This window comes from Orbicella faveolata, unplaced genomic scaffold (assembly GCF_042242905.1).
Source record: "Orbicella faveolata isolate gen_17 unplaced genomic scaffold, um_ofav_v1 contig_36, whole genome shotgun sequence".
Lineage (NCBI taxonomy): Eukaryota > Metazoa > Cnidaria > Anthozoa > Scleractinia > Merulinidae > Orbicella > Orbicella faveolata.
Window position 1 is genome coordinate 8,944,954 of NW_028301565.1, and position 18,721 is coordinate 8,963,674.

The following is an 18,721-nucleotide window of genomic DNA, read 5'->3' on the forward strand; positions in this document are numbered from 1 at the left end:
ATTATACCGCTGGTTATTGCAAACACAGTATCAAATTAATTCCCAGGGTTTCCGCGGTTCTAATATATTTCCTCCTGTTCCGCCATGTTCTGCAAGAGCGCCTTTCAATTGCATGGGACAGTGATTACATCCGTGTAAAGAAGCATGGCCTTGACATCTTCAGGTCTTTTGAAGTCTCCAAAGTTCTTGTGTAAATACGTGCGAATTTCGCCGCCATCGACGGTCGCATGTTACGTGCATTCGCAGCTTGCAGTGCAACCTTACGATGTACGTACGTGCGTAATGTTGTTTATTTACTTTTGCCAAACATCTGTACAATGTACATGTACCGCTTAAAGTTTCTTTTGGTTCAGCGTTATTAGTAGTAGAATACATGTAATGTGTAGTAACCTTCTAGATCCGATCAAATTAGAAGGTACAATTCAGCTCAAAATATTCTTGTTAATGCGGAGGTGTGTGTATCGGCTTCATACATGCTTGCTCAAGTAGAGTTCTTGATATTATTAAATCTGTGCAAGTGATTGCAGCCAATTTGTTGAAGTTTCAGGGCAAATTATGATATTACTTTCTTTTGGTATATATGATTGCCAGACCGTCGCGTCAGAACTTCGAGTCTTGCATTTCTATCCTACAGGTAAATGTTTGCTGCTATAATTATTCTTTCTTAGCTCAATAACATACATTTTTTTACGCATGGCTTATTGGTAACACGTGAAGAGCACATTTTGGACATGAGCGAAATTAGTGAACGACTAGTTGCACCCCTTTCCCCCCTAAAAATTTCTATTAAAATATTATATTGTTCAATGCTTGTTGGAAGTCTTGAAATTTGTATGCATGATCTGTTCTGTTTTTTTTGTGTTAGGTTCAACGACCATGCATCTTTATATTCAACAAGAGCACAAAAACTGAGAAAAGAGGAGTCCAAGGAAATGAGGCTAAACATGTTCAGGGATTGTTCTCTTTTAATGGAAAAGGAAAAGTTTCCCATCAGCAGAGCAAATCCCAACCAGTGAAGTCTTGGGGGCAAAATAAAGAGACATATAAAAATTCAAAGGACTTATCACCATTGATGGCCAGATTGAATCATGACCCACTGATGGATCATAAGCAGATAGTATTAATGATTTTTAAAGAAGATGCTTTCACTGGGAGACCCTTGCTTGACTATAGAGAAAATCTGTTGAACTCTTCTACTCTGCAAGAGGAGGAGAAACCATTCAAGACTCTAGCAGGGAAACAGAAAAACAGACAAACATGTTCAATCAATGTTCATAGATCTTGGAAAGAACAAAACCCTAGTCTGCCAGAACCAAAGGAACAAATTTCTCAAATTTTCCACTCAAATCAATCAATAAACAAGTCTACTTCAAAAGCAGCAGTATTGTTCACAGACTTTTGCAGTGCTGGAAAGGATGTTAAAAAGACAGATGCCAAAAAAGATTCCAGGAGTGGACCAGACCCCACCCAGCTGTCATCAATATTGCTTGTACTGAGGGAGGAGGTGAGGTGCTAGAGTCAGTGGCAGGCAGTTCTGTGCATTCTGGCCTAATAGCCAACCATTACAAAATGTAAGCTGCAATAAGTGATTTATAGACTGGTAATTTGCAGATTAATTCATTCTATATTTCACATAATGCAGCACTAAACCTGTGGTTTCTTTCTATTCTTACAAATCTTATATTATTTCTTACAATCTGTAGTCTGAAAGTCAGTTTTAGTCTGCATTTTTTTTTTCAAGGTTGGATTGTTGGAGGGTCACTTAAGACCTTGTAATTTGGATTGCTTGTGATATTTACCTTTCATTGTACTAGCATATCTTTCATTATTTGCTCTATCAGTAACTGTTAGTCTTTTTAAAAATCTTGACAGGAATAATTATTACAGTGCTATGCACTGTACTGTTGCCATTTGTGAAAGTTTTTGTTGTGACTAAATTTTGATGTCTTTTTCACAATTTTTTGCTGGCTCAACACATGGGAACTGTTGAGAGCAGAGATGTTAAATTGTCAAATTCACCACCAACATGGGAATTTCAAAAATCCCAACCTGCGAACGTTTGAAACCAATGGCGAGTTATCATAGTTTGATTGGCCATTTGAAATGGAAGTCATAAGAAGAGGTCAAAAAGTTGTAATGGTAAGGCACATAGCCTAGTGCACTTTGGTTGTGTACAAGGGTTTTACTTGTTTGTGGTTCATACTCCTGGATTAGAATGAGGCCCTGTTCAGGTGATATAGCCTGTAAATTATCCTGTGGCAGTGTTTCAAGTGAATTCCAACTTGGCAAGATCCAAATCTGGCATTGTTAGTTTTGCCCAAACCTATCTTATCATGGCATCCCAAAAGGGAAAAATGCCAACTGGCTCCAAAATGTGCAATGAGTTTTTTGCAATCAGTAACCAGACAGGTTAAAATTAACAGCCTGAACGTAATAATAATAATATTGGTTATTGTATTTTATTTTTGTATTATGACTTGTGTTTGAAGCCAATAAAACACGTGCTCTAATTGGCTAATACTACCTAGGGCATTATCCTCCCATAATGCTCATGGGCTGATTACAGGCCTGCAAAAACCAAGCAAAAAGCCATATATTAAATAAACTACTTAATATTAATATTAATCAGTAACCAGACAGGTTAAAATTAACAGCCTGAACGTAATAATAATAATATTGGTTATTGTATTTTATTTTTGTATTATGACTTGCGTTTGAAGCCAATAAAACACGTGCTCTAATTGGCTAATACTACCTAGGGCATTATCCTCCCATAATGCTCATGGGCTGATTACAGGCCTGCAAAAACCAAGCAAAAAGCCATATATTAAATAAACTACTTAATATTAACCTCAAATGTTTGGTCTTTATGGGAAAATCTCAAACCTTGGTCTGAGATTTTCTCGTAAAGACCTCACTCTTGGTCAATAAGTAGTTAGTAACAACCTGCTATTGGCAGATTTGTTATTTTTATTGATTGTTTCAATATATTTTAGATTCCAGAATTTTTTCTGAAGACACCTAATTATGATATATATCACAAGAAAGTTAAATTTGTGAACAACATCACTGGAATCACAACACAGTAAGTTGAATATATTTAGTATCACCCAACTAGTGGACTAATGCAAATCCTGCGTTTTAATTGGTTACGCTACTAGAGGACTATTAGTAGTAGTCCTCAAGTAGCGAAATTGGCACAATCGAGCATGGCACTTTCTTTTGTTTTATTCCCAAATAAATATTTCTTTAACTTGCATTTGCTAACTTCATTATTGCCTTTTCTGTCCGACTAGTTGGGTGATACTAAAACAATTAGACCCTTTGCCCTCAAGAGCCATGGGTCAATAGCCCATTTGGCTTCACCTCATGGGCTATGGGTCTAATTGTTAAATAGTCATTTTATGGATGTTGCTTCATGCTGCTTATGATTGATGCTTCTATTTGGCCGTGTTATGCATCTAACATTGAGCAGGTAAATATTAGATGCATAAAACTTGTTAGCCTCTTCCAGGCGTTCAGTTAGTTGGGGTGCAGTTTGAAAAACAGCGTGCAAAAATAAAAAAAGCGCAGTGAGAGGAAGCGAAAGAACACCTGTGGGCAAACTTAACAAAAGGTCCTTCCGCCTACTTATAGACCGCCTACAGGGACCCGTAACATGACCGCCAGCTTGTGGTTTTCAGTTGTCAACCTTATTTTGAAACTCGTGGAAAGAGTTGAAAGACTAAACTCTTTCCAAAACCGGTGGGAAGCATTGCAAGGACATCTTTCATTGACCATATTTTTATGCAATCCTTCTGTTCTTCGCGAAGGCACTCCGCTTGGGAGTCCTTGGGGAAAATCTCTTAGTGTGTTGTTTATCACAGATTTGAACGCCACGTCACTCGTTGAAAGGTCATGTTATGCCGCCATATCACATATCTCGTGTCAGTAATGCTCGAGTGTTGACAAAATCTGTCAAAATTGACCAATCAGAGGGTATACCAGATCCTGGTATACCCGAAATGACCTTTTGTCACATTTGCCCACAGGCGTTCTTTCGCTTCCTCTCACCATGTTTTTTTTATTTTTCCATGCTGCACCCCAACTAACTGAACGCCTGGAAGAGGCTAAAAACTTGTGCATCGACCAAAACAAATTGTAAGAGAGATTGCTGGTTGCATGATTGCAATTTTCAGTTTAGTGTGGTTCACAGTTTCATAAAGTTCAATCTGTTTTGTTTGTCTTGTATTAATCGCAATCTAGATGAATCACATATCTGAGACATGTGTCTGTTCTATGTTACCATGGGTTTGTCTGATATTTTCCATATTTTACTTAGGTGCACAATACATTGAAGGTGCATTGATGGTTTTACATATAGTCCCTATTTTGTTTGGATGATGTGATGAGAATGAAATTTACAAGCCTAGAGGTCACTCATGTGTTTTTTCTCTAACTTCTCTCACTGCTAAGCTTTATTATTAGTGATCTGACTGTATTTGTAACATTTTTGCATCCGTTGTATTCAGTGGAATCTACCCTTACAGAAGCCAGATAAGTGGTCTAAGATTGTTAATGTTGAGCTGTATGTCTGAGCTGTCTGTTGAGGTCCTGAAGATCACTAAACATCCCAATGAAGCAGCAATTAAAGTTCGCTGGAGAATAAAAGGAATACCATTGATCAGAACAGCAGTTCCATACATCGGAAGAAGGATCAAGGTTGATGCAGATGGTTATAGGTACAAAAATACCTTTAGCTAGCTGCATTTTCCTTTCATGTGGCTAAATGTAATTTATGCAAAGTTTGAGTTGACCCAATGCTGGCCAGCAGTCTGTCAGGGCGACCATGCTCTGAGGGGTCTCATATGGGGTTTTGCAGGGCTCACATCTTTTGCTTGCCAGCTGTGACAGTGTGACTGCGCAGTTTGTCTTGAGTACCATTCATGCTTGGGGCATGCTGTGTCTCCCTCACCTGGTAAGTATATGGGGTGGTATTAGCATCTCCACTAACTCTGTCAGTGTGACAGTGCCTGGTGGTTGCTGCTTTCAGGGTTGCCATGGATACTTGCATGCTCTGGTTGAGGCTCATATTTTGGCTACACCATCCCTAAGGCACCTTTTCCAAGCTCATCAATTGGCAATGAGTTTAAAAAAGAGAGATTGTAAGCATGATTTTGTGTGCAGACGACTGATTTTTGAGTTATTTTTTTGTAAAAAAAATACCTCTTAGTCAGCGCGTCGGGTATGTTATGGACGGGTCAATGGGTGAGTGAGTGAGTGAGTGAGTGAGTGAGTGAGAGATGTATGTATGTCACACCAATCAGATTGGATCTACTATGAACAGCCAATCAAATTCCTTGTTGTAAAGGTAAATGGTGCGTGAGAAACACAAGGTATGTATAAACACAAGGACTTTGGTAATTGAAAAATAAAGAGAGACGTGTATGTTGCCGTTTCTTGATTTTTAGTCTGGTTTGGAGGGGAGTGTGACAGTTACATACGTACATTGGGTTGTTTTAGAGTGCATAATTTTCAGTGTAATGGTGGCTAGTTATGAACGAGATGAGTCTTGAGTTTTGAAACAGTTCATGAGTAGTAGGCAAATGGCACGAGATAATTTTATTTTTAATTACAAAGGGTAACTCGATACTCTTGTTTTTCACAAGGAGTTAATTCAATTAGAGGTCACGAATCGTCGGTTCTAGTTCTTAGGACATGTTTTAGAGGAGACGAGACTATTTAGATTTGAAGCAGTTCTAACGTTTACAATAGTAAGTGCAGGTAACGATTGTTTTGTTCTTTGAAGACTGTGTGGCACCAAGTTAAAGTGCAATTGAATTAAATCAGACTTTCAACGTGTCAGAGAGGTTTTTTCTCTTTCTTTAAATTTTCGGTGAAGTAGTGCTGTTGCGTTGTGTTGTGTAAAAAGGGTAAACTTACTACTCGTATAAAATGCGAAAAGTTCTCTTAACTTGAGTATTTTTGAGCAAAAATTCCTCTTGGGGGCTGGAAGGGCTCCCGAGGGGGTACTCCCAGAAAAATTGGTTGGGGGTGTGCGGCCCGCTTCCCAAAACCCTCACCATATTTATGACTAAAATCTGCGATATTCCTTACCCTATTTATGACCTAACCAAAAATTCGAAACCCTATTTACGACCTGACCCTCAAATCAAAACCCTGTTTCAGACCTGCGTTACAATTAGCTCCCTAGTTCAAACCAATGTTAAATTACCATAAACATATAAATTTGTGAAGGGCTTTTATTGATTTTCTTTTCGATAATGATGAAAAAGTGGCTTCTTCTTAAAACATACCCATATCAAGGCTAAAGGACAAAAACCGTACCCTATTTATGACCAAAATGGCCAAAATCAGCTAAAATCGATACCCTATTTATGACCAAAACGGCTGAAAAACCATACCCTTCGGGTCCGCACAGACCTATATAGCCCATATAAGGGAGTCCCCCCCCCCCCCCGGGGGAAGGGCTACGTGATCGGTGAGTGAGGGAGTTATGCATGTGCGCGTGTCAGACCAATCACAGTGTGGGTTGTATCAAGGAACGAATAAAATTGCCTGTTAGAAAATAAGATGGTATCTACATTAAGACGTGTCAGATTACTGTAGTTCGTTCAGTCAAACATTTTATGGCTTACTATTTAGTTACCTTACCATTACCGATGTAACATCGTATGTAGATCATAAACTCCCAGTTTCTTTCTTGCTGTACATCGCAACCAAAAAAAATTGTCAAATCAACCAAATCATTACTGTAAACAGTTCCATTAATGCTCCTATCTCCGAGACTTATAGTTCGCAAAAAATAACTCCTGCATGCCTTGCGTGCCTATGTTTCCTCTCAAGTCAGTCACATGTATTGACTCAGGAGAAGAACATTATCATGCATTTCCAATATTTGCCTTCAGTATCTCCTGATCTTCAGCATTTATATATTTCAACCGACCTTTATAGTTACTAAATTTGTCAATTTTCTTTGCGCAGATATTTGGACGGTTTTTCTGTATTTGAAGTTGGAAGTGATGGTCTTATTCACTGTCACAGACTTCATAAGGTGTGTTGAACATAATGTGATAAATATTATGTATTTGTTGTCTAATAACCAGTAACTCTTTTGTCTTTGTGACATTTTGCAATAACTGCATTATTTCCTTGCATCAAACAGTACTAAGAAATAATTTATGTGCATTGTTTGATCTCCCTCCCCCCGCCCCCCGCAATAGCAACATTTAGAGTTCCAAAGCAACATTAGGTGCTCTTTGTTTGACCAAAAATTACAGAACTCTCATACCTGGGGCAAATGGCATTGAAATTTCCTGGGAAAGTTTCCAGAAGATCCAAGATTTGTTGCATTTCTGAAATGTTTCCACTCAACCAAAAATTCTGGAAATTCCGTGAACAAAATCAAATGGAACAAAATTCCCAGTAAAGACATTTATTAAAAATGTGGGTATTAATAGCTCATGGAGTTTTTCAGGAATTCCAGTAAAGGCTGTTTCATTTACCATTGGAAAGTTTGGAATTTCAAACAACAGTAATTTTTGGTCGAACAGGAAGCACCCATTGCCTGCAGTCCTCCACAGAGGAAAGGAAATAATTGAGGTATCTGCACACAGCCTGACACAGACATTAAGGACTTGTAGAATCTTCGGTTACGGTGGCACTTAGTACACTAGTACTTGTACTATTCCGATTTTTGTGGTTATATGTTCATCAGTTGTTTGTACGCTTAGTACATAATCACGTTTGTACATGCACAATCTTCACCTATGGATTTAGTAGTATGCTAGTACTAACAGTATCCATGCTATTGAAGCGATTATTATTGGTGATTGATTTTGGTGATTAATAGGCGCTTATCTTTGGGGTTTTGGGTTGCCTGGTATGCCAGGAGTCTATACGAGTAATACACGCTATTGGTAAGGGTAGTTTACTGAGCGTACGGGTTAGTACTTTAGTACCAATGACTAAGAGAAAAAAGTACACGAAAGGTTCCTAAAACGGGCAGCATATGACTAAACTACCAATTCACCTGCATTTCCACAGACTCTACAACACTGTAAAAAAGACTTTGGGCATTTTTGTTGTTTTAAATCTGTAGCTTGTAACATCCCTCTGCTCTGATGAGTCTCTGCATGCATTGCGGACCTATGATATTAGCATAAAGTAAATGTTTTTGGTAACAGCACTCCAGAGAAGAGCTTAAGCTTGAGAGTTAACAGTTGTTTTATTTCTGTTTCCACTGTAGGTGATGCCATCATCATCAAAAGAAAAGGAGAGCCCTTTATGGATGGTTGTCTTCTTGCCATTGATCAACATTCTCAATCCAAGGCATTGTGAATCGTTTGGAGCATATTTTGAGTGCAGGAGCACAGATGAAGAAATTCAACCTGCAACAACTGACTCTGATGTCCTGGCTTGTTAGATTGATGTACTTATATTAATTCTTGTAGAAAGTAAAACCAAGGTATTACTTGAGCCAATCACTATGGCAGAACAAGGAAATGAAACCAATCAAAACTAGCGGCAGAAACATGGAACTGGAGGAAAGCACACAAGTAGGAAGCATGACATAAGTAAACACATGGATGGTTTTGGTTTTAAACCTCATTGGCCAAAATAATTGATTAGCCACAGTAAATTTGATGAATTTTTTGAATCAATCAGAAAATGGAATCCCAGTGCATACAGTAACAGCGACCGGAAGTGGAGATTCCACTGTATATAAGACCAATTATGTTTGTCAAACATGGTAATTAGTGGTCTGCACAAAAAAAGTGAACTTGTATATGTGATGTCAGCATATTGTTCGCAACAATAGGACCCCGCTAATAGGTTTCATAGCAGTGTCACTTAATCGAAAAGGGCTGGAGGAGTTAATGCAGCACCCTGAATATTGCATACTCCTATTTGTTCTGATTAGCCTTTTTGGAGTCTGGAAAATTAATTTAACAATGAGTTGTTCAGAAATCTAAGTGGAAGGCATTTATGTTCTGAGCTGTGACTTTCTGCATTGGCCAATAATTTTAATATTAAGTTTAGTTCGATGTTACAGATTGTTAGCCTGCAAGGCCATCTGGAGTTTTTGCCTTGTTACACTTGAAACTGACCATATTTTAGTATTTTTCTTGCTATATTTTCTCAAGTGAAAGAGAATGCACTGAAGTAGGGACTGCTTGACAAAGAAGAAACAGGCATTAAATGTATTTAGATACTGTAGCCATGACGTGATTGCACAATCCTACAAAAACATCGTTAGTTAAACAGCACCAGTGGCTCAATGTTATTCTTCTGCCAGGTATCTTTCTTGAAAAGGGTAGTGTCTACAGACTCAGTTAAGGATCCTGATTTGATACATAAGCTGGTGTTCTTTTGAATGAAAACTTAGCTCTGAATTGCATTAACCATCTAAACTAGGTTGTATAGGCATTATTTTCTAAAATGCAATAAAAATTTAAAAAAGAATCTTAAACTTGGTTGATCAGTTGTCAGAGGGCCATAAATGTCTACTGCAACATCTTCTTGTGACCCTATGTGCCACGTGGCATGAAGGGGACAGTTAGTTATAACTTCTTCACCATTTCCTCCATAATTTGTATCAGTTTTGTAAAGAGTGTTCATATACCCAAGGCTGTGTAGCACATCACAGGACTGGAAACAATTGTCATACCTAATCACAAAATAACACCAATTTTGGGAGTATTCTTACTTATGTTTTCATATTGGCATAGATATGTCACATTCTTAATAAATTATTAACATCTCTGTGTAAGTGACAGGCTCCGTTATTCTTGTAGACAGCATCAGCTGGGTTCAGGCTGGTTTTTATTTGGTAGTGGTACATTCCACGATTCATCAACCCTGTTCTTGTGAATTTGAAATGCTGGAGTCACCCATTTTCCACAGGAACACTGCATTCCTGACAGAAGAAAAGTTGAAGTTTTTATTGTAATTAAAACAAAATCTACAACTGCCAAGAACTATTTCATATCTGTTTTGCTAACTTTTTAATAGTTTGCAAGAATTTTTGAAACCAGCGTGCAATAATAATGAGCTGCTATGGATAACTTAATATGCATACCTGCCCAGTTGAATGATCCCAGTCTTCCATTACACCTGGGACAAGAAACCTACAAACGAACATGCACAAACTTGATTTGGAATGAAACTTAAAATAAACAAACTAACCAAGATACTTGGCTACTGAGTAACTAACTGAATAACTAACTTATCTGGCAACAGCACTTTTCCAACAGCTGTACTTTAACGGATCAATACTACCACTGTTTATCAAGTGATGCTACAATATTGGTATCACTTAAACTAAATGCCCAGCCATCGGTGAACCAATACTGGCAATCTCTATGGTGCAACAGTAGAACCAGTTAAAAGCACCCTTAATTTTAGCTTTGAGTGCTTACAACTCAAAACAGAGCTTGGTAAACCCCCATTATTTTATTATTATTATTGAATTGTGATAAGCATGAAAAGAAGCAACTTTGTGCAAAGTTTAAAAAAATCTGTGGAGGGGTGTCAGGGCAACCTTAAACCTCCACAGAACCTTTATAAAATTTGGAAAAAAAACTGAAATCTTATTTATCTTAATCACAAATCAATAATAAACAATGAGGGTCACTGAGCTCCTTTTTTAGTTATAAATACTTAGAGCTGACCTTAAGGGTGTTTTAACTGGTTTGTGTTGCTATGGTAACCTGTTATATAAAGAGGGTAACAAAATCTTGTTTAGCAATAACTGGGCATTTGTGTGATACCTTCATTGCAGAATGATACAACAAAGAGTGGCAGTATTTATCCAAGAGCTGGAAACTATTGTCAGCCACCTTTAAACAAACTAAACAGACACAGACAGACAGAGAATTTATGCAGACATGTTGAATGACTGACTAACTACATAAGTAGTAACTAATGTCATTGCTAAGTAAAATCCACAAAGTAAAATAGCAATTTATTCAACAGGTTTGGATGGGATTCCAAACCATGACCTCTGCAACACCGGTGCAGTGCTGTACCATATATTGAGCTATCAAGCCAACTGGGAGCTGGTTGAGAGTTTGAAATATACCTGTAGATAGTGAAGATAACAGTGAATATATGAAAGATCTTACTGTACTTACCTTTCCTTCAATTATTCCTTCAAGTAAAGGAAGCATCCAGCTGACAGACTCAATAAATATAGATGTACACTGAGCACTGCTCCTGTTATTATCTTTCATGACACTGAAATCCTGTTTATGTTGCTTGAATGACATTTGACCGCTTCCAGGTTCATGCTCAATACATGAATCACCACCAAACAACACCAACCTGCATGTGAATCAACTTCAAAATTATACAGTGGACATTCACCAGTTCCTGTCTTCAGTCAATACCAAATTATAAGAAATTCTGCCATATAGATTAGACAGTGATAAGAATGGTTATAACATTACTAGAGCTGGTCGTTCATGAGAGCGGTCACAAAGAGATTGTATTTGAGTTAGACTGAGAACAAAAAAGATATGAAGTATCACACAACCAATGTGTCTGCTTGCTTGGCATTTGGTATGTGGCTTACAGAAAAACCTCAGTCTGTAAAGATTTTGGATAAGAATTTCACTATTTATTAACAATTTTTCATATGGACACTGTTGAATTTAGATTCTACTTCAAGATGGGTACCTGCATTTTCTACATTGAAATTTCTTGTGACTGGAAGCAATATTGCCTTTGAGTTCATCAATTAGGGAGGACAGAAGATCTTTCGTGGAAAACTGTTGACCTGACATAAATGTAGCACCAATTAATTAGCAAGAGCATAATACAAAAAAATGACTGAATACACCTATATTTAAACAGAAGAGCAAAAGATCATGGACACCCACTCTGTATCTGACTGGCCAACATTTGCAGTCTGTACTGTTTATACACAGGACTGGTTTTATCAACTGTATTTCCCATGGCTTCATAAAGTTTAAGTTGTTCAAGAAAGCCTACATTGGGACTAAAAACACGTACAAGAAAAATCAGCAATCAGTCACCAGCATAAATTTGTAAATATATATGCATCTGAGTTTTACAAGTTAGAATTATGTTTGGAAGGTGCAGTGGCCTAATGGTTAGCGCTGGACTCTGGATCGAACAGTCCGAGTTGGGGTCCTGGCCTGGATTCCTTGTGTTGTGTTCCAATGGGTAAGACACACTATAGTTAATCTCTCAGTACCTCTCTTCACCCAGGTGACGCAGCAATGGGTAGTGATGTATGCTGCAAATGTTGTTAGTTGTATTCCTTGAAATACACCAAGTATGGTTTCAATTACCTTTAAAGTTTCAAGAGAGAGGCCCTGGTAGCAAATAGTTCTCACAAGCAACATGGCATTCAAACAGTGACATGAGGGCTGGTAAAAGTACAGTAGTCTGTGGGATGAATGATCATTATACAATGTACTTGTGTTGAAATTCTGCAGCTGTGTGCAGACTGTGGGCAGACATGTGGTTTGAAATTCAGACAAGAGACAAGCATACACCCCACCTAACAAGGCTTGACGAGACAGCATGTATAATCCAGTCTCCAAAATCTCTTCTTAGGGTCAAAAGAAATTCTTACTTAGCCTTGGGATAAACACTCTTTATAAAATCTGTTGCCTCATCCAGTGACATTTGGTCTGAGCTCATGACATGTGCCAGTACAACAGTTGCACTGCGGGACACACCTTCCAGGCTATGGATCAAAAAGAAGAAAGAAAGCTAGTAGTAAGTAGAGGCAGCTCACAATGGTGTTCAGCTTCTTCATTGATGAATCAATGCTGACACTTTGTTCAGCCACCACACTAATGGTATCAAAGAAAGTGCCCTTTCCATATTTCAACCAAAAATTTCAGAATTTTCGAAATGGGGGCAAATGGTACAGTAATGTCCAAGAAAAAATACCAGGAATTCTGAGAATTGTTGAACTTCCAAAAGGCAAACCATTCAACTGAAAATTCTGGAAATTCCAGGGAGAAAAATCACATGGAATGGTTATTTGTAAATTAACTCACTACTTATATGTTATACCAAATACTAAAAGAAATTATACATTTACTGATATACCAGTGACATAATATTAGATACTGACCCTCCCCTCCCCAGCAAAAATGATATAACCAAATAACAATTATATTTGGACACAATGCAATTTGTGGTATTTTTTAAAATGGTTTATTTTGGCCTGAGAAGGGTGTTTTTTTTTTGGCGGGGTTGGGGGGAGCATCAACAAACTCTTCTATTTTCGTGTAAAATGGCACGACTTGCTTAAAATGTTTATAGTATTGTAAATACACTAGAAGTTCAAGTCTCCCAGATCTGCTGTTGTGCTCCAGCAATGATTTAACAAGCAAAATGATGATGTTCTATGGTAGACTCCCTAAAATTTGTCATCATGAATTGTTGGTCTCACAGGCAGTTTTAACGACGACGGAATAAGTTTCTCTGTGTGTAATAGGACAAGCGTAAGCAAGGACGATTGAAAATTAGCTAACTGAAGGTATAACAACACGCCATAGGCACACAATAGTCTCCTGCCAAAAGCTTGCAGGACATCTATGAGTGAGCCCAGAACACACAAAACATGTTTGACAAAGCTGACCAAACAAGAAAATGTTTTAAAATGTTTGATCAAATGTTTGATGTCGTTCAAATTTTAACAAACACGATCAAACACGATTCCACACAATCAAACATGGTGTCCAAATGGGAAAATGCTTGGTCACCAAACAGTGTTTGATTATGCTTGATTGCCAAACATTTCCCATTTGGATAGGGCTTAAGTGTGAGTCTCGCACTGAATACGTGACCTGAGACCTGTCTATATTTTTGTCTAGAGAATTCCGGTGTTCTAACATTCCGACATTCCAGGTTTCCTGATTTTCAGGTCAACCCTGACAGGAATTTTTAACCTTAATTATTTTCATGATTAGACTTCCTTGAATATTTTACCCACCAGTGCACAATAATATTTTGCTTGTTCTTTAGCCCAGTGGTGATAAACTCAGAACAATCGTCAAAGAAACTTAGAAGATCTGCTTCAGGCTCGTCTAAACAAGAAACATGTTTTGTTAAAACTCCGTCTTCTTCTATTTGAAGCGATTCGATGTCCACTGTCAGGATCCTTAATATATCGCCCGGTAACCTAGCATTTGCTAAATTCCTTGCATCAGCCCTCGTTCCAATATACATCCCTTCCTTGACAAGAGACATCCTCATTTGTCCGCCATGTTTCCTTCTCGTGCCTCGGGATGATATCGGATGGTCATCGGTAACCTCCGTAAAATCGTCGGTAGTAAGAAATGAATTCCTCGCGACCCCCCTGAGATCGCCAACTGTTTGCTCGGAAGTGTTTTCTCGTGGGAAGAGGAGAGATGTATCTCCCGTACTAGTGCATTCAGCTTTAAATTTACTACCAGAACCTACAAAATGGATAAAAGGAAATTTGAGCTTGATGTGGACTGCCCACCGGATAAAGACATGGATGGTAACTCATTTTATCCGGGATATGGGGTTGAAAACTCAATGACGGCGAGGCTAGCCTCACTCGATCATTTGTCTCTGGAGATCTTGGTGAAGATCATGTCTTCCTTGACACTTAGAGAAATACTGCTGCTTGAGACGACTTCTAAGAAACTTTCAATCGCCGCAACAATCCACTTAAGAACAAGAAAATCGGTCGACTTTACGGAGGGAAAGTGGTACGGAGAAATGTCCCCACTCATTACAGATGGTATATTTTCACGACTGCTTCAACGATGCCCAGAGGTAACTAGCGTGTTCGGAATACATCCTCGGTCAATAACTAAACGACAACGAAGGCATGCAGATACTTTAAGTGTCGATGGTATCACTGCTGCTCTAACTTTCTGTAATAAACTTAAATCCATCAGCACTTCCAATATCCAAGTGTTGGATGCCATGTTGGCTATCAATCCAAATTTGGAAATTGCCGGGGGCTTCCGGAACCGGGGGGGAGACTTTCCGATTTCTCCGCAAAGTCGATTATCAATTCCTAGTAGAGTCAAGTTATCTCAGCTGATTCTAACAGGGGTAACAGTACCGTCCTTACCTCTGATAGAAAGTTTAAGCTTTCTTCAGCTGCGCTGGGTGAAGTTTACAGATCCTGAGCCGTTCAGAGATTTTTCCTGCCCTAAGCTGGAGCATTTCATCATGAAAAACTGTATGGGTGATGTTAAAACTGGATCATTTAGTCCACTAGCTTGTATTCCACTTTTCCATGCACTTGGAAAAGCGACCCAACTGGAACGCCTTGAATTGGTGCGAGTCCCTTTTCCAGGAGGTGTGTTTCGCCATGTGGTTGAGGACAACTGGCGACTAGGCAGTTTTAGATATCTAACACGAGTGTCTCTTGCATCGTGTTATGATGCTCTTGAAGTAGATCTGGGGTACTTGGTGCTAGTGTCTGCCTTTCGATTAGAAGAATTACTTGTTCAGCCTTCTTTGACGAAGGATGCAGTGTTCTCGGCATTGCTAATGGCTCATGCTGAATATCCAAGATTTGAATGTCTTCATCTTGGATATGCTGACGACTTTCCTGAAAAGGGGCAATATACAGAGGAGGAGCTGCTAGAGCATGGCTTAATAGTAGAAAGGGAGCAGACACCTGCATTGTCTGATAGAGGAATGAAACTAGCTTTGCAAGTTTTTCCTCAGGTACGCTATTTATCAGTGTACAATTGCCCCAATCTGCGGAATGCAGCACTCTGGTTTACTCCGAACTTAACATGTATGGCACTCTGTGATTTGACTCTACACAAATGCAAGAGTTTGTCTTTGGAACATTTCTCCCATTTTTTTCGTCAGCTGCCAGCCATTGAATACCTCCAAATTGAACATATGTTCAAGACAGGATCATCCATGGACCTCAGTGAAACTGAAGATGTTTCTAATAAGGAAGGCAAACTTGTTTTGTCATCGCAAGTCATAAAAAGTGTTTCCTTGCGGAAATGTGGAGTCATCAAGTTGTCAATCATCAATTGCCCAAGACTCTGTTCTTTTTCATGCAACTCTTGCAAAAAGCTGTCCCAAGTTGAGTTCCAGAACTGTCTTTTGAATCGTGCAAACTTCTCATGGTGCCCAGCCTTGCACATGAAGAGCTTATTAGATGAGTTATACAATTTACCTGTGAATACTAGTCGAATCATTTCTCTACAACCGACAGAATCATTTGATCCAGTTGAACTTGAGCGGCAGTTGTTCTCATCAACACTTGACTACCATTTTTGTGTCATCCATGATCAGGGAAATCCTGTGGGCATAGTGACAAAGGTTTCTATTTACAGCTGGGTTGATACCATTACCGCTATCAACAATGAGCTAATTGACAATCTTGGATTCAAACCTGTAGACAGCACATTAGAAAGATTCCCTCACTTTCCCTGGAATAGAGACATCTATCGAATCCAAAGAGAACTTTCTAGTGGGCCTGTTGAGATCATGACAGATGTCCCGTGGCTTCGAAAACTCTCTTCCTCCAAGGACAGCTGTTTGCCACAGTACTTAAGTCATGCAAGTCATAGGCAACTGCCAAGGTTGCGGAATAACCTTCCTATGAGTGTGTGCCTTGATGTTTTGAAAGAAGAAATTTCTGAGAGTTTTTCAGTGGAGCAAAGACTGCATAGGCATATTTTGGTGCTTTATTTGAACACCGTTGATGTGAAATATGTTTACAACCTTGCTGGCCATTCACAGCTGTAGTCTAGCGGTTGAATATTGCAGTCAAAATACTTACAGGGTAGCATGTTCTGTTTATATTTAAGAATGACTGTCATTACTCCTGAATTGATTCTATTTTTCATTCCAAACTTCCAAATTTTAAAAAATGCTTGTTTGGGGATTTGTTTGGGACAACTGCAGAAAGTTATTAAACCAGATCAAAATAATGATGATTATACAGTAGTTATGTAAACATGTAGTTGTAAGACCAGTTGATGAGCGTTCATGTTTGTGTTTGACCACCAACTTTCATGCTCTCCCATTGACTCTTGCACACTTTCACTGACTTTGAAATCTGTTTATGTGTGCAGTTTCTTGAGAGTCGGCAAGTGTTTGTTTGTTTCACAGGCAGTTGATGCCAATGCTCATGTTCTTGGCTCTTTTGACAACGGAGTGGTGATGATGGAGGGAAAAATCTTTCCTTCTTGTGTTTGTTTGCTCAGTTGTAAACTATTTTCTGGTTTCATTATGCCTTAAACAGTTCAATGTTTTTGTGTTTAACTAATGCAAGGACATATTGCACAAAGAGTTGTATTATGCAAACTCCTTTCTACTCTTCCTAGTGATGCTATTGCATACAAGTTTGACAAATAAGGTATATACCATAGAACTAGGTATTGTGCCCCAAAGGTAGTAATTTGGATTATTTTGGTTAATTATTAAGGTTGCCCTTTTTGTGAAAAAATACTGTTAAACCAAGGAACCTGCCCTTCAAATTTTCAAAGGAAGAGAGCTATCCAGAACTTGTGGCCACATGTATGTGAATCTCAGCAATTTTCTGTGGTCACATTATAGTCAGCTGACATTATTGTTCTTACTTTTCGTTGGGTTTGATTATGTTTCATGTAGTTGTACATGAAATAGAGTTCCTGTTCCTCAGTAAAAATAAACTCTGTGACTGTTTAATAACAGTTTAAAATGTTCAATGTACAGGCTTTGAAATAGAGTGTGTGCATTGTCACGCTATAAAAAAATAAAATCAAAAACCATTCACTGGATAAAGTCAAGAAATTATATGTGATATTATAGACAATAAATAAAGAAGACAGTTCTCCAAATTTAAGGTGATTCATCAGTATTGCATTGCGCATCCCTACTGCGGACGATTTTCATGTCATTAGCGCCTGCAAATGAGCGTGTGCACTTACACAATGAAAGAGATTTCCCTCAAGCTAAGCTACATCTGCATCCATGCACATGCAGGTCGGTGAAACATCACGCTGACTGAAAAAAATGTTAAAAATGTTTCTACTCCTTGCAAGAAAAGGAAAGAAAAATTACACGTTTATTTTGATTAACAAAGCTCTCTACTTTGCTAGCTCTTACCATCATTTCGTTGAAAGCTTGATGCCGATGGCTTAGAGCGCGTGCTTTTTTTCGAATGTCAGGGAGTTTTTTTTCAAGTTAAACATCGTTTTCATGTACTAAAGGTGGCTCCCTAGAGTATTTACGAACACACTCCCTATAGAGCACGAGATAGAAAAGGAAACTTAGTTAATTTCTCTTAAAGTTTTCCCTGTAGAGATTTACCAGTATGGCTACTGTTAGAATAAGGCTTACTTTTTGGTTGTCGATTTTTTGGATTAAGGCTGTTACCATGGCAACATCTTATATAATGACAGGCAGATATATTCCTCATTTTAGTCTAAACTGCAATCCTTAATATTTATACTTTCCTTCAGTGAAATTTTTTCATACTTTGCCACATCATAGAAATGATATTGCCGGACATTTTGAAGTGTAAAAAGTCAAGGTTGCTCAGTTGGTTTTTCCAATATTCTGTAATTTGTCATTCTTCTAAATATATTAGATTAGCTCTGACAGATTTTAACAGAAATAGGGTGTTTTATAGGAATTATATGTGGTTACAACTGAGCTAAATTTTAAAAAAAATTCACTGAAGGAAACGCGAGAAAATTAGCCATGCTCTAAACGAGTAGGGGACTGGGTACTAATATTT

The 18,721-nt window shown here is 38.3% G+C and overlaps 3 protein-coding genes across 3 annotated transcripts; 2 read left to right on the forward strand and 1 right to left on the reverse strand.

Moving 5' to 3' along the window:
• The first annotated feature begins 35 nt into the window (after nucleotides 1-35).
• LOC149102192 (uncharacterized) lies at nucleotides 36-9,768 on the forward strand. Its single transcript, XM_089275348.1, has 6 exons — nucleotides 36-267; nucleotides 866-1,504; nucleotides 2,997-3,085; nucleotides 4,512-4,721; nucleotides 6,985-7,054; nucleotides 8,249-9,768. Exons 1-6 carry the CDS (start codon nucleotides 145-147, stop codon nucleotides 8,423-8,425), a joined length of 1,308 nt encoding a protein of 435 aa, XP_089131474.1. The 5' UTR covers nucleotides 36-144; the 3' UTR covers nucleotides 8,426-9,768.
• LOC110064933 (dual specificity protein phosphatase 12-like) lies at nucleotides 8,209-14,353 on the reverse strand. Its single transcript, XM_020772042.2, has 7 exons — nucleotides 13,979-14,353; nucleotides 12,605-12,718; nucleotides 11,883-12,001; nucleotides 11,680-11,779; nucleotides 11,136-11,325; nucleotides 10,082-10,130; nucleotides 8,209-9,919 (listed from the first exon to the last, which is right to left on the reverse strand). The coding sequence occupies exons 1-7, from the start codon at nucleotides 14,239-14,241 to the stop codon at nucleotides 9,804-9,806; spliced, it is 951 nt and encodes a 316-aa protein (XP_020627701.2). The 5' UTR covers nucleotides 14,242-14,353; the 3' UTR covers nucleotides 8,209-9,803.
• A 4-nt stretch (nucleotides 14,354-14,357) lies between these two features.
• LOC110064932 (F-box only protein 38-like) lies at nucleotides 14,358-17,819 on the forward strand. The gene has a single exon (XM_020772041.2). The coding sequence runs from the start codon at nucleotides 14,452-14,454 to the stop codon at nucleotides 16,741-16,743; it is 2,292 nt and encodes a 763-aa protein (XP_020627700.2). The 5' UTR covers nucleotides 14,358-14,451; the 3' UTR covers nucleotides 16,744-17,819.
• Nucleotides 17,820-18,721: the final 902 nt, after the last annotated feature.